Below are 15,817 nucleotides of genomic sequence, written 5' to 3'. Positions count from 1 at the left end.
CATATCCTTCACTCTGCACATATTTTTGATTCTTCCTGATAAACTATGAGTGCTACAACTACTTGAAGCAAAATGTAGGATGGCGTTTTAGAGCTTTTTATGGTGGGTTGAAGTTTTACAACAAAGTTCTAAAATTGCTCGCAGGCTGCTATTAGATAAATCTAAAGAAACTGTGCAAAGTAGTATGTACTACTCTTTGCTCCAGTATGAACCCGTAGCTCTATAACACGTTTTGGCATAATATCAGTCATATCAATTTCGATGTTTCTTCCCTGTCAGGTCTCTCTTCTGTGTTTTTTTCTGCGTGACTTTTACCTATTTTCCAATTCCATCATTGTTACTGAACCCTATTACGAGTACATTATTCGTACGGTGCTTCACGGTACCATAGTAATACTTTTTGTGCTTGACTAATTTATATGCATACACTATCTATATAATAAATATCTTTACCATTAATTTTCATGATATGAACAAAAAAGAATCTAATAAAATGTACGAGATTTATATGTAATATTCATAAATTTTTTTATTCTCTTTTAAAAAGTCGGTTTTATTCATATTCTACATTAGCATGGGGGTACACACATTGATCTGATTATATATCAAATTAAGATTATCAAATATGTGGGAAATTTATTTCAAGTATGAGTAATTAATCCAAATTATTTATAACTCAAGTAGTAGTAAATAGTAGTAAATACCAACGTATCAGCAGGCGAACGCATGATGCCTAAAAATAGTGTGATTCGTCGATTAAGATCGATCCAAATGAAGAAAGACAATGCAATTTCAATTAAAAATACTTTCGAATCGAATATTTTGCAATTTAATTTATAATCAAGCAAATTGAATTAAAAGTGAAAAATTGATATCAATTACCTTTTATAAAGTCTTATCATAACCAATAAATAACGATGATAACGTTCTGCGGTGTAGGTCTTAATACGTCATTATCAGAATAATAGAATAAAATCGGAAGTTTTATTAAGTGCATTTAAACTTGATATTTTTAATCAGTTATCAATAAACATAAATTAATTATTTGTTTTTGTGATGTCATCTCTGGTATATTATCTTAATGTTCTATATATGTTAGGCCTTAGTAGTGTGCAATATACTATTATTGCACTTTTTTTTCAATTTTTACAATGCTAAAGCCATATCGAGTACCACCTAAAAAATTGTTATATTAAGGTCTTCAAAGAATTCCTAAAGTTCCCTTTTAATGTATATCTCTTACACATGTGATAAGTAGAAAAAATTGTTTTTTAAAGATTGTCCAAATAAAAAAATAATTAACTATTAAAATCTGATGTACTGATCATTGGATATCAAGGGACTCTCTTTTTCCAAACACTTACTTGTAGAATCGAAATTATTAATTAAACAAATTTATTAATTTAAATATTTACAATTTGGAGTTAGCATGAATGGCTAATACACCATCTTCCTCGTTGGTTGTAATGGAGATTGTAGCACATCCATCAGAACCAACCACAACGGATTTTCCAGTACAACTTGAACCAGATTTGCTGCCAGAAATAACATCGCAATAAGTACCAGCAGGTAAGCAGGTTTGTATTGAAGAATTCAAATCATAAGAATCGTTGTTGAAGGCAACGAAACCCTTGCTGCCGCGGCAGAAAGCAATTTGGTTGCTTCCATTATCCCACCAATTCTGTAAACCAGTGCCAGCAACGGCATTCTTAAAACCAACCATATTGTAAATCTGACGCCAACGATGTTCACAAACCCAACCACCGTTGCAAGAGCCATCAGCATTGAAACTAGGACTCCTAATAGTATTACCATCAGTTGTTGGTGGACCTTGATCGGTGTCATCGAAAGCGAATGAAGACATAACACGTGAAATACCAAATGGATGTGCTAACATGAAAGCAGTAGCCATTTTGTATTGCTTAGATGTTTTATAGTTAAGAACATCAGCACCACCGGCACCATGACCACGTTGATTATCATGATTATCAACAAATACCAAAGCCAAATCAGAAGGTAAGAAACCCCAATCGGTACCCCAATTGACGAGCCAACGTAATTGATCTTTACCACGGAATACTTTACCAATGGAATCTGAAAAACGAAATTCAGTAATTGTACCAAGATCTGTGTATTCATATTTCGAAACAGCTTCACTGCCCATATCAATAACTTCTTGGAAGATGAATGGTCGTATATTTGAGGCGAAACCATGACTAGTGCTTAAGTTGTTAAGACGGTTAAAAATCACCTAAAATATTATTTTTATGAAAAAATAGATCTTAGTTTAAATTGTAGGTAGCAACAAACTTGCAAATCTGAAGGCCACATATGTTTAGCAGCATCAACACGGAAACCAGCTATACCCAATGAAATCAATTTGTTCAAGAAATCTACAATACGGTCTTGTACATAACTGTTGCCTTGGTTCAAATCCTTAAGGCCGACCAGTTCGCAATTGCGAACATTATCAGCATCGTTGTAATTGGTGATTGCACAAGTGGGATTAAAGTCCAAAGATGAATATGGTACGGCAGGAAAGTTTTTATTATCCGGATCAGCGGTAGAACCAGCAGTTCCAACATTGCTACCAGATGCAGCCATATGATTGAAGACAACATCCACATAAATACGTACACCGGCATTGTTGCAACGTTTAACCATGCTTGCGAACTGGTCTTCATTACCGGAACGAGTCACCAATAAGTATGACATTGGCTGATAACGTTCCCACCATGAACGACGACCGGAAATAACATTTTCATTGACTGGTGAAACCTGGATAGAAATTAATAATGTAAAGTGCCCAAATATGTTTTATAGTTCTCTGCACTCACTTGTACACCGGCATAACCATTTGGACCTAAGAAATTTTCACACTCTGCTGCAATGTCATCCCATTTCCATTCGAACAAATGTACAATGGTATTTCTGCCGGACTGGTAATTAGGATTAAATTGACCAGCAGTAAATTGGCTGGAGACAACCAGAAGCAATGCTACACTCAAACTAATTTTAGTGAAAATCATTTTGAAGTTAGTTAAAGTAGTGCCACAACTCAAAGTGGACGGATATTAACTAGTCTCAATCGGTCATCGGCCAACGTTTTATAGTAAATTTCTGAAAATGTAAATATTATGATTTTTCCATTATTAACCTTTATTGTTAGTATACCGGTTTTGAAAGGGAGTGCAAGGAAATCAAATAATAATTGGCGGTTATATGAGTAAGTATAAACCCTTAGACTGCTTATTTTTACTATTCTTAATTATTTTATAGGGACTTTAGGCATCTGTATTATTTCTTTATATTCATTATTGAATTTTATTGTTTATTTGCGAACTTTCTAGTATTGTTCTTATGCTTGTTTATATGCTCAGGTGTGAATTATTCAATGTACAATAAGTCATTATTTGAGTTGTTTTGTACGAGTATCTTATTGTCGTTTCTTATATTATAGATACTGTATATTGTTTTATATAAGAAATTTCCTCCTCTGCAGTATCAGCTATGTAATTTATTGACTAATTAGTGACAAAATAATGCTCGTATAAACAGGAACGTTTACTTCAAATGGTTAGTTATCGATCAATTGTAATTCGTATAATTTTAGTACTCTGTTATGTATAATATAGTACTTTTCTAACAAAATCAATAACTAATATTAAAATGATCACAAATGAAACTAATAGTTAATCTCACTAAAACGCTAGCCAACAGCACCAAAAATAGCGATAAAAACTAAACGAGAGTAGTTTCCAAAAAACATTTATTGGCAACGAAATACTGGTTGTACGTCAGTGTTTAGATAAAAAGTGTGAAAAGTTGTTTGTTTTAGTAAGGCTCACTTCCTTAACTGGTGTCATTAGTTAATATCTATTGTAAAAAACACAAGCTACTAAATTATATTTTAATGTAAAAAATGCAAACTTTATTTTAATAAGTATTGTTTAATAATTTACAATTTGGAGTTAGCATGAATAGCCAATACACCATCTTGTTCGCTAGTTCTAATAGTGATGGTAGCACGTCCATCAGAACCAACCACAACCGATTTTCCAGTACAACTTGAACCAGATTTGCTGCCGGAAATAACATCGCAATAAGTACCAGCAGGTAAGCAGGTTTGTATTGAAGAATTCAAATCATAAGAATCGTTGTTGAAGGCAACGAAACCCTTGCTGCCGCGGCAGAAAGCAATTTGGTTGCTTCCATTATCCCACCAATTCTGTAAACCAGTGCCAGCAACGGCATTCTTAAAACCAACCATATTGTAAATTTGACGCCAACGATGTTCACAAACCCAACCACCGTTGCAAGAGCCATCAGCATTGAAACTAGGACTCCTAATAGTATTACCATCAGTTGTTGGTGGACCTTGATCGGTGTCATCGAAAGCGAATGAAGACATAACACGTGAAATACCAAATGGATGTGCTAACATGAAAGCAGTAGCCATTTTGTATTGCTTAGATGTTTTGTAGGTAAGAACATCAGCACCACCGGCACCATGACCACGTTGATTATCATGATTATCAACGAATACCAAAGCCAAATCAGAAGGTAAGAAACCCCAATCGGTACCCCAATTGACGAGCCAACGTAATTGATCTTTACCACGGAATGCTTTACCAATGGAATCCGAGAAGCGGAACTCAGTAACTGTACCAAGACCTGTGTATTCGTATTTGGAAATTGCTTCACTGCCCATATCAATAACTTCTTGGAAAATGAAAGGACGTGAATTGGAGGCGAAACCATGACTTGTACTTAAGTTGTTAAGACGATTGAAAATGATCTATAATGAGTATTAATGAAAACAATAATTTTACTTTTTTTTCAGTTATTTACCTTCATATGTGAAGGCCACATGTGTTTAGCAGCATCAACACGGAAACCAGCTACACCCAATGAAATCAATTTGTTCAAGAAATCTACAATACGGTCTTGTACATAACTGTTGCCTTGATTCAAATCCTTAAGGCCGACCAGTTCGCAATTACGAATATTTTCAGCATTATTGTAATTGGTGATGGCACAAGTGGGGTTAAAGTCCAAAGACGAATAAGGAACGGCAGGGAAGCTTTTGCTGTCTGGATTAGCAGTAGATCCAGCAGTTCCAACATTGCTACCAGATGCGGCCATATGATTGAAGACAACATCCACATAAATGCGTACACCGGCATTGTTGCAACGTTTAACCATGCTTGCGAATTGGGCTTCATTACCGGAACGAGTCACCAATAAGTATGACATTGGTTGATAACGTTCCCACCATGGACGACCACCAGAAACAACATTTTCATTGACTGGTGAAACCTGGATAGAAATTAATAATATAAAGAGCCCAAATATGTGTTATAGTTCTCTGCACTCACTTGTACACCGGCATAACCATTTGGACCTAAGAAGTTTTCACATTCTGCTGCAATGTCATCCCATTTCCATTCGAACAAATGTACAATGGTATTTCTGCCGGATTGGTAATTAGGATTAAATTGACCAGCAGTAAATTGGCTGGAGACAACCAGAAGCAATGCTACACTCAAACTAATTTTAGTGAAAATCATTTTGAAGTTAGTTAAAGTAGTGCCACAACTCAAAGTGGACGGATATTAACTAGTCTCAATCGGTCATACGGCCAACGTTTTATAGTAAATTTCTGGAAAGATAAATATATAATTTGCGATGCTTCTTTTATCAACTTTTTATTCTTAGCGTTGGTCATCTGAAAGGGTGTGCAAGGGAACCAAATAAAAATTCGTGATAAGATTAGAATTTGTGTGGAATACTCGTGTGCCTGAGACGAAAATAATTTTTACTATTCGAAATTTTTTTGCATGGACTCTAGCAAGCTTGATTAATTTGCTCTATGCATTATTGATTTTTATTGTCTTTCCTAGGTACTTGTTTGTTTGTATGAGCGAGAAATATTCAATTGATAAGTGCCTATGTGGGAATCTATTTTTCGGATTGTTTACAATTTTCTTATTTGTTTTTTAATACTTAAGATATAATTTATTGAATTCTGTGAAAAGCTCTAATTAAAATTTTTTTAATATTTGCAAAAAACAGATAATAACATTTAATCTGGATAAGAAATGCTTTAAAAGGAATATAGCCACAGAAATTTTTAATGGGGGGTATAATGCGTTACCAAACTCTTTGCGAAGAAAACAACAGTTTATTTTACATATATTTTTATATTTTAGATAATTTCTAATAATTTTTATAAAATATTGAAAAATGTATGTTCTTATGATTTTTAAGACCATTTTGCAAAGACTAATTCTAAGATTAAATCGTCTAATCGTCCAAGAAACCTTATCAAGTAATTACTAAAAATAATTGTAATCTAATGTAATGTAATGCACATTGCGTGCTTACAGATATTTCTAACAGCAAATATATATATTTAAGAGTACGTGAAACTAATATGACACTCGAATTGAACAAATTGAAGTAGCATTTCAACAACGAAACTATGTAAAATATCCTCTGAAACACGGACGACAGTACACTCAAGCGAATCTTATGGTACGATAGGCCTTATACCCAAAGCTCACTTGAGCTCAAATAATGGTACATTGTGATAGTAGATAGCCTTGTTAATACGAGGATGAGAGACATTCCCGAAAGGATCACAGTGGTCAGCGTAGAGGAGCGCCGAAAGGCACGACTCTAACAACCTAACAAGTCTATAAACTTGTCCAAGTTCCCAATTCTGCAGGAGGAATTCTGCCGCTCTGTCAAATGAAAGTTAATCTATAGAAGAAAACGAGATTCATCGAATGCAATAGGGAAGCCGTAAAATTGAGGTGTGCAGAAACATTCGTAAGAATCATGAACATCCGACACTATGGAATCAAGACCATTAACTGTATATATTGAATAAGTACAATAAGAATAATTAGTTAAAGATATATGTCTAAGAATCTAATATATAATTCAATATTGAGTAATCTTTAAAATTTGTTTGCTAAATATGTAATATATGTACCGTATTACCCATATAAATAATTTTTTTAATTTATTCAGAGATATATTATACAACATAGAACATAATTTAGTTTACTACAACCTAACATTATTATGTAAATTTTATGATATTTGAAAGAACCAATATAACCAAAACGTTAGAAGTCTGGAAATCGTAACTTGAAATTAAAAAACCCCCAAAAAATATACGCCTGTGCAGCCATTTATGGCAGCTCGTCTAGTCTGAACTAGCCTTAGAAATCAGCAGACCAATGCGTGACATTCATAAATAATTGAATTCATACGATATTTTGAACTCTTCGCATAAAACCAAAGCTATGTGAATAACCGGGTGCACAATGATTTTATCAAAATGTTAAATATAATTTACAATCTTTCTATCAATAAAGCTCGAAGCGCAGAGCAGGATTTTATCAATATTTATATGTTCTGAAATATAATATATTGTGCATATACGGTTTTGATAAATTTCATATTCGCGATCAACACGTCATCAATTAAAAAAAGAACATTCGTGTTCAAACTTCAATTAATCTCGATTATTCCCATAAATTATGACAAATTAATAAATTAATTAAGAGATATCGGTGAGAGTTTGATATAAGGATAAAGCGGAGTCATATAATGTCACGCGAGGGATTCTCCTCGATTATTTCATGGAATTATTTATGTGAACCATAAAATTGTCTGATGTGTACATAAAATAATTTATATATTACCGTTTATTTTCAAGTGTTTAGACAAATCGTTTTTCGAACATAAAATTTAATAAAGTGCCTTAAAGAGGCGATGGACAAGTTTTAAATATGGAGAACTTTTATTACTTATTATTTATTATTGATTTCCACTGATTAAGGCTTTTATGAATAATTTATTTTTACATTAAAATTAATAATAATATGGTAAAATTATAGTTTTACATTTTAATTTTATATATTTTTAGATTATTCTTGCGAGTCTCAATCAGCAGAAAAAAAAAATCAGAACCAATAGACTATAACGCGATCCACAAATTTATCTATTTATGTTTGATTGCAGTTCGATAGGCCATTCATATAAAATAAACATTAATGAATAGACTGCAAATGTCAGTAGAGGTATGTTTAAAGGATGGCTTTAAATGAAGTTTTCATTGGAAGTAAAGTTAGGTAGGGCTTGCTTCAGATATCTCAAGTTTATAGTCCCATGTCTCAGCTTCAATGTTACAAAAAAAATTATTAATTATTTTCAGATATGTTTTGTTATTTCTGATTAAATCGTTTTTAAAAAAATAAATTTAACAACAATTATTTGCTTTTAATTATTAGTAATTATTAATTTTATTTGCACTGGTTTACGTGTTATAATTTTAATTTGTTTACACTTTTTATTATGTGAAATGCTCGTAAATTATTGTTGATAAGAAATCTTTGAAAATGCACAAATTATAATTGAAACTTTTTGATTTATTTACTTATTTACTTATTTACTATGTGATATTGCACTATTTACGATGCAAATATGCACAGAACCTCGTCGATACTATTTGGAGTGCAATTTGCAATTCTGTTTTTAATAAGTGATGATGCAAAAGTTTCAATTTGTCAAGTTCTGCATTTAAGAGAGAAATCTCTATTAGTTGGAATGAAAGAGAATGAAATTACACAAAGTTTACTCCATTAAATTGCACTCTAATGACGTCTACCATGAGCGAGTATAAATGAAGAACTGTGAGAAGAATTTGACCTATTGACCAAAAATTTAAGTGAATTATATAGAATATAGTAGTAGACACAGACACAGTCTTCTTTTGATAAATAACTATAGCCAGCAATTTAATTCTCAAATAAAAATAATATTTTTAGTAACTAAAATTAAAAAATGAAACAAAATAAATACTTAAAAATACTTATTTAATTAATAAATATTGTAGCTTTGTATCAATTTATTGTTTATTTGTGACACAAACAAAAAAATGCGTTTCCATGAATTAGAAATCTGGACCCTAAAGCTAGGGAAAATCGATCATCCATGTGCACCTAAACGAAAGTTCACATTGGGGAATTGTTGAAATGGGCATGAAAATGTTTATGAGTTTCAGTCAATCGGATAGGTTGAGTATAAAGCACAACCAATATGTACTGTCCTTTGAAAATAACTGTGACAAATTATCTGTGCGTCATCTCCGATACCGTTTCTTTGATGAAATAAGATATGCTTCCAGACGATAATTCGTCGATGGCTAAAAAAGTGGATTGCAGTTACAGTTCTGAAGAAGAGATATCCATAAGAGAAAAGAAGAAGTCCATAAGAGATTTTTAATTGGTTAATTTATTAACTTCTGAGGTTTTTAAAACTATTTTTAATTTGCGTAAATGTGAATTCGATTAGAATATACTTTCTGTTTTGTAAATTCTGTCAATTATGTTATTATTCTGTTAATTATGTAGTTAACTGCGTATACACTGTTAATATAGGAAATACTGTGGCATGGGAAGTACTGTGGACTTATTGAATCAATAATTTTACGTGAAATATTTTATGTTACGTTTTATTACAAGTAAATGATCACATTCGGTGATCCTTTAAAAAAAATTGATTAATTCACATTTATAATAAAGAACTAGTATTAAAATTGCAGTAGCTACTAACAAAATAATATTTTATCTACATCAATGATAGCACGGGCCCTCTCCAACATAAACAACAGTTCATAATTTCCAAAAAAATCCGACATTCAAAATTGCTGGCGTTATATTGGTCTGTTAGGGTTGGTTCCTTAAACTTCAAGACGTGTTATAATAACAATCTATACTATATTTGTAGAAATAAAAAAAATTATGTGTAACATAAATAACTGCTAAATGAATTTAATTTAATTGTATTCAAAATTATTTTCATAAGAGATAAATTATTGTGAATTTAAAAATGTATTGAAACTTAAGAGGTTATTGTAACTTTCTTCAGAGTTTTATAGCCTTCAGCTTCTAAATGTAACCACGTAGAAAATAGATTAGATTAGTACTATATAAGCTCGAATATCCTCAATAAGAGATAATTGTTTATTTTGCAATATCAAATAAATTTCATAATATGAAAACTAAAAATCTATTAAAATTTAATTTTTTATTTTTAATTTTTGTTTGTAGTGCATATGGCACCGCTGCTAACATTAAAATGTTTTGTTAACATTTTAAAGCTTTTCATAGAAAGCTTTGGTCGTCGTTATTAGATGTAAATTATTTAATTAAAATTAATTATACTTGCTTACATATTTAATATATCAACGATTATTACATATGTACTTATTTGTAGGTTCGTTAATTTTTTTTCTTATTAAAAATAATTATTTATTATTTTTAAACAATTAAATTGAACAGTGCACAAATTTAGTTTCTGATGTCATAACAGTTATGTTAAAGGTAAGAGTTGACTTTTAACATTGAAACTATTTACATTGAGGTTTTCTACAGAAATTAAAATATCCTCCAAACATTCCAAAATCCTCAACAGCATTATTATTTCATTATTATATTTAATTAATTTATTAAAATATAATTAAAATAAAATACTCTGAATATTAAGTTGCTTTTTATTTAATTCATAACATTTACATTATTATATTAAAATAAATAACAGTCGAAGTGCTAACTAACAGCACCAAAGAAATCTAGCGGTAGTAAATAAATATACGAAAAATTTTACAACAAAAATCTGTAGAAAACTTACGTATAAATATTTTTAAATTTTAGATTCCAAAATATGTTTTATTAAATATTTATTATTAATAACATTTAACCACATCACAGAAGAATAATTTTAATTAAATTATATGGTCAAAAATTAAATAAAAAAAGCACAGTGTTAATGTTAAGATTTAAGTTTAACAGTTTTTTGTTTTTATTTGAATTTTAACACAAGTCAATAACTTTTGATGTTAATGATTTTAATTAGCACTTAATAATTAATCCAATTAAGAGGCCGTTACCCTTAAATTTTAAAATATGCATATGTTAATGTTTCAGAGAACAATAAGTGTTTCAAGAGTGTATATTTCAAATAACATCAAGGAAATATATTGATATTGATATTAATTTAACTTGAATTTAATTTAAATACTGAATTTAATGAGGTAACGAGTGTGATAACGATGTTGTGATACATGTACATTATCATTATATAATATAAAGATAGTGATAATGTCAGTATACATTACTTAGTTAGTTAAAATATATTTTACTAAATTATTTTTTCGTTACGACCTTCGACAAATAAGAACCTTTCGCCATTTACTTTTAAAAAGTTTCAACCAAATATGGTAAGATTACCCGATGATTACAACGAATTATCTGTCCGATTTTTTAAAATGATCAGCAAAATAAAACAGCCAGAACATTTACCAGAACAACTGACATATAGTTGATTTCGATTAAGCAAAGTAACCATAATAATTTTCAAGCCATTCGTGGGTTGACTTGAAAATTTATCTCACTATAAAACACCGTTAAACCAACAAACGCAATCATTTATCTACCATTGCTTTGCGAATATGAAACGTAACGTCAATTAAACAGCTGTAACTCAATTTCTAATGGTCTAGTTAGAGTGTGATGTTGTCTGATGGTTAACCGCCGGATTTAAGAAGCATAGTTCATTGATTGCGGGACATGGAAACTTCAAGTATAACCTTAAAAAGATACCTCTTGTTGAGGAAGTCACTTGCAGAGTATGTCTAGAAGAAAATGTGGCAGCTGTGCATATATTGTACCACTGTGCGGCACTAGCAAGCAGGAGGAAAACTGTCTTTGGACACCATTGGGTTGGACACCAATTTGGCAGGCAACCTTAAGTTAAATGAGTAACTTGCATAACAAGCGATATACCATAGTTATGCCAACGGAAGCCACTCTAGCTTTAACTCAATACGACATCCGAGAATCGAAGGATGAAAACTGACCCAAGTCGTTTCATGGTCTACTTCGGCTAATCCTTCACTTCAGTGGGGCCACTTGGCAGACGGTGCACTGTCTCAATGTTCCACAATATATATATAAGTAGCATAGTGAAATTTTTTTCAGTGTATTTAGTTCCCAATTGTTTTATTTCTAAACAAATACTCTAATACAGAATATTGAATGTATATTCTGAATATTGAATGAGAATGCAAGATATTCGTGATCAAATAATTAAAATAATTAGAAAAGTTTCTTTTTTGTTTTAATTTATGTTTTAGATAGATTTGTGTATGAAATCATTGGATACGTAAACTCTACATCTATATGGAGTGTTCTAAAGTTAATGGTAACGAATTCAATATGTATAATATATTTACCTTCTAAACTTCTTAGTTACATTGGTGTGTCTTTACACCTGAATAGCGTGTTTTAAAGTCGACTTTTCCTTAGATATTAAGTACTCTGAGTTCTTGTCTTATATGTAAACTATTTTTCTTTTCATTATCATAGGCTGCTAATAATAAATACAGGTTAAGATAGAATCAAAGCTATTATTTCTGTAAACACAAATCAGTTGATCCAGTGCAGTGTGCAAATAAAGATGAATATTAAATGAAAAACTTTAAGAAAAATTTAAAAATGTTCCGTAATTATTTTTAAGAATTTTTAAAACAGATTTAATTAATAAAAAATAATAATTTCAAAATATATTAGTACTATTTTCTGTTTGGAACAGAAAATTAATGTAATTTAATTAATATACAAAATGCAATTATTGTGAGTTGAGAGTGAAATATAAATATAGACGGCGATACATGGATCCTTTAACCTATTTCTTTTTCAATTATTTTCAACTTTTCCAGACTTGTCCAATTGTTAATAACAAGTTCAGTGCTCTCCATTTATGCAGATGGTCAGTATAGCTGTCGTGAGGCCAATTTAACGAATTGGAGAGAGCACCGAAGACAGAAGCGGTTTATAATATTTACAGACGCAGGAGTATGTAAGGTAAATATGCAGTTGACAGGTAATATTGAAGGTACTCTGCTAGACTATCAATACGTGTTTCTTATGCAGTTAACAACAGGCGTTTCCATCCCAGTTGATAGGAGTATAAAGAAACCTTGGGTGCAGCTGGTTATGTTAGTGAATCTACAGTATCAATTTTCAGTTCCAATTACTCCAATATACTGGTGGAATGTGTGGAAGGATCGCGCGCTGGTAGGCAATTCCGATACTCCGATTAACAGCAAAGGAAAATACGTGGATTCAGCACAAATTTTAATTTATAAATTCGTTGTGGAATTCATGAACCAAAAGGGTTTACATGGTGGCGCTTGCCTTAAGTTAGCGATTTGTGAAAACGCACAAATCGATAAACATGCCGGGGTTTATGCCGAGATACTGCATAGGTTATTAATGTAATTATTTGTTTTTAATACAAAAAGACATTGTTTTGAATATTGAAAAATTAAAAAAATCCTTTTCAGACCTCACCCAAGTGTGGATGAAGTATATGTGGATGCTTTCCGAATGGGTCGACATGGTGTAGACTGCAGAACTAAATTTACAAATGCGCAGAATTGTTTATTGGATAAGTACACACATGTTCGGGAAGAACTTCTCACGGGAAATGTTATGCAGAGTTTTAAGATATAAATACTTGCGAATAGGTAGATGTAACAGCCTATATTCAATAATCCTTTTATAAATATGGTGAATATTCCTCAGCAGTTATCAAATATTAAAAATATTATGTATTATTATTAATGGATTATAAAAATGTAAATAAGAATAAAAGATTTATTAATAAATAAATACATTTATTTCAAATTAATATTTAAAATTTTTTTAAAAATGATCAATGATTATTAAGAATTGTGTGTCCTATGCCCATAAATCTATTTCGATTACAAAAGGGAGGTTAATACTGCGGAAATTTTGAAATCCAAAAAAATGTTTAATTACGTGAATTCTTGGGTTGAATTTAAGAGTCCAATTCCAGACACCTGTATTCCAAAAATTATATATGATAATTTAACCAACAAATTTTCCATAAACCGCTGATGATGGTTATTTAGTGATATCGGAAACAGCACTTGATAAAAAAATTTTTTACGATATTAATAAAAATATCATTATTACCACTTCTAATCAATTATAGGGGTAATATATATGTAATATTATTTATATGTTCGGGATTTACTATAAAAAACCTATCTTAGATTTATTACTCAAGAGACGTTTTGTTTTTGTAAGGCAAAAATTAAGAGACTAGTTTGCACATTAATAAAATCATGAAGAACGTGAAGAAATTATAATAATTTTGTATCTTTAAGCTGACCAATAAAATTTGTGATTCATGGTATTATCGTTGTCTCTTTCACCACTTTACTAATATATTGATAAGTTTTAATTTTTTTAGACAGCTCGTAAAATAGGTTATATTGTTTTATTTTTAGTTTAAGAAATGTTTGTTTTAATTAACATATTTTTAATTAGCAGGTAGTGTTAATTACATTTCTTTTTTTACAAAGCATGGGAGACATAATTAAAGATTTGTGTTAAATAAATGTGAAAGGCGTTGGATTTGATTTAAATCTTTTCAATTATTTATTTATAACTCAAAATTTTAAATTCTAATTAATTTCAACTTTTTAAAATATTTATTTATATTATATATTAGTAGTGCAATTTGCTTATATATCGTTAATTATATAATAAATCAATATATGTATTATTATTCAATATTTTTGATTAATTCTTTACATATAATATTAGCCAATAATTATATTATCATTAAAATTAAATAATATATTATATATTAATAATTCAATAATATATTTAATTATAATATAATTATATTAACTATGAAATAATTAAAAAATATAAGTATTATATAATTAGCATATATTATTTTTTGATTCAAATTAGATTATAAGTGTTTTCAAACATTTTATTATTATAATATATGTATAAATAAATTCAATATGCACCAATTATTTAATTATCTAATGAATAGCAACATTATTACTTTAATCAATTTTATATATAAATCTTATATATGTTATTAAAATGTTCTTGAGATTTTATTAATTATTTGAAAAATAGATTATTTTTTTAATTTTCTAAAAACTGTTTTTATTTTTTCACTTTTTTTATTTTGTTTTTTTTTAATATTTTTATAATGATATTAACCATGATATGCTGTCTTATGTCTTACCTTAATATTGGCATTTTCCAAGCACCGCCTTAATGCTTTTTTAGAACTCTTGATCACTCCAACATTTCACTACGAAACATCTTCACTCGCTGCGCACTAAAAACCAACTATTTGACTGCTTGGACGGATTTTTGAACTTCATCGAAAGGTAAAATACTTCGGCGCCACAATCAAGAAACTTTTTAAATGTATAAATTGGTCCGGCTTAATTGAAATCGCAAATAAATTTGAATACGTGAAAATGAATAAGCATAAAAATATTACTCTACACTACCTCCTCATAGAATTTAGAGTAAAGTCTTTGCTATTTAATATGTTTTGTGTTACATTTTTACTGAGATAAGAGGAGAAAACAGAATTATAAGGTTTGAAATATTATACGCCGTCTTATAGACCGTCTTATGAAAGGAGGGCTTACTCACACCCAAAGAAGTGGCGTCACTATGCTTTGTCAAAAATTAAGGATTGGAAGAAGATGGTTGACTGTGCTTAAAAGGTTTATGTGAGTCATTAATGCATGGATTTAAGGTTTAAATAGATGTTAGGATTATTATCGATCAATTGTCATTTACTTATTATATTGCATTAAAGCTGCCACTAACAGTTAGAATATATGGAGATATATGAACAAAATAATTATTCTTTAAATTTCTGATTGCTT

General features: G+C 30.1%; 3 protein-coding genes across 3 annotated transcripts; 1 reads left to right on the top strand and 2 right to left on the bottom strand.

The window, feature by feature from the left end:
- Positions 1-1,364: 1,364 nt before the first annotated feature.
- LOC119680121 (alpha-amylase 1-like) lies at positions 1,365-3,099 on the bottom strand. Its single transcript, XM_038092797.1, has 3 exons — positions 2,838-3,099; positions 2,311-2,778; positions 1,365-2,251 (listed from the first exon to the last, which is right to left on the bottom strand). Exons 1-3 carry the CDS (start codon positions 3,027-3,029, stop codon positions 1,412-1,414), a joined length of 1,500 nt encoding a protein of 499 aa, XP_037948725.1. The 5' UTR covers positions 3,030-3,099; the 3' UTR covers positions 1,365-1,411.
- Positions 3,100-3,903: 804 nt separating this feature from the next.
- LOC119680119 (alpha-amylase 1-like) lies at positions 3,904-5,662 on the bottom strand. The gene is made up of 3 exons (XM_038092795.1): positions 5,379-5,662; positions 4,852-5,319; positions 3,904-4,798 (listed from the first exon to the last, which is right to left on the bottom strand). The coding sequence occupies exons 1-3, from the start codon at positions 5,568-5,570 to the stop codon at positions 3,959-3,961; spliced, it is 1,500 nt and encodes a 499-aa protein (XP_037948723.1). The 5' UTR covers positions 5,571-5,662; the 3' UTR covers positions 3,904-3,958.
- Positions 5,663-12,671: 7,009 nt separating this feature from the next.
- Positions 12,672-13,676, top strand: LOC119680120. Its single transcript, XM_038092796.1, has 4 exons — positions 12,672-12,710; positions 12,797-12,941; positions 13,011-13,354; positions 13,424-13,676. The coding sequence occupies exons 1-4, from the start codon at positions 12,700-12,702 to the stop codon at positions 13,590-13,592; spliced, it is 669 nt and encodes a 222-aa protein (XP_037948724.1). The 5' UTR covers positions 12,672-12,699; the 3' UTR covers positions 13,593-13,676.
- The last annotated feature ends 2,141 nt before the right edge of the window (positions 13,677-15,817 follow it).

Source organism: Teleopsis dalmanni, chromosome 2 (genome assembly GCF_002237135.1).
Source record: "Teleopsis dalmanni isolate 2A chromosome 2, ASM223713v2, whole genome shotgun sequence".
In the NCBI taxonomy this organism is placed as follows: Eukaryota; Metazoa; Arthropoda; class Insecta; order Diptera; family Diopsidae; genus Teleopsis; species Teleopsis dalmanni.
Note: the sequence above shows the minus strand (reverse complement) of the source record. Positions and strands in the feature narration are given on the sequence as shown.

Coding starts and splice junctions, on each gene's coding strand:
- LOC119680120 (XM_038092796.1), top strand. Junction 12,942..13,010: donor CAGACGCAGGAGTATGTAAG/GTAAATATGCAG, acceptor TTTCTTATGCAG/TTAACAACAGGCGTTTCCAT. Junction 13,355..13,423: donor ATACTGCATAGGTTATTAAT/GTAATTATTTGT, acceptor AATCCTTTTCAG/ACCTCACCCAAGTGTGGATG.
- LOC119680121 (XM_038092797.1), bottom strand. CDS start 3,029: ATGATTTTCACTAAAATTAGTTTGAGTGTAGCATTGCTTCTGGTTGTC. Junction 2,779..2,837: donor ATGGTTATGCCGGTGTACAA/GTGAGTGCAGAG, acceptor ATTTCTATCCAG/GTTTCACCAGTCAATGAAAA. Junction 2,252..2,310: donor TGTGGCCTTCAGATTTGCAA/GTTTGTTGCTAC, acceptor ATAATATTTTAG/GTGATTTTTAACCGTCTTAA.
- LOC119680119 (XM_038092795.1), bottom strand. CDS start 5,570: ATGATTTTCACTAAAATTAGTTTGAGTGTAGCATTGCTTCTGGTTGTC. Junction 5,320..5,378: donor ATGGTTATGCCGGTGTACAA/GTGAGTGCAGAG, acceptor ATTTCTATCCAG/GTTTCACCAGTCAATGAAAA. Junction 4,799..4,851: donor TGTGGCCTTCACATATGAAG/GTAAATAACTGA, acceptor TACTCATTATAG/ATCATTTTCAATCGTCTTAA.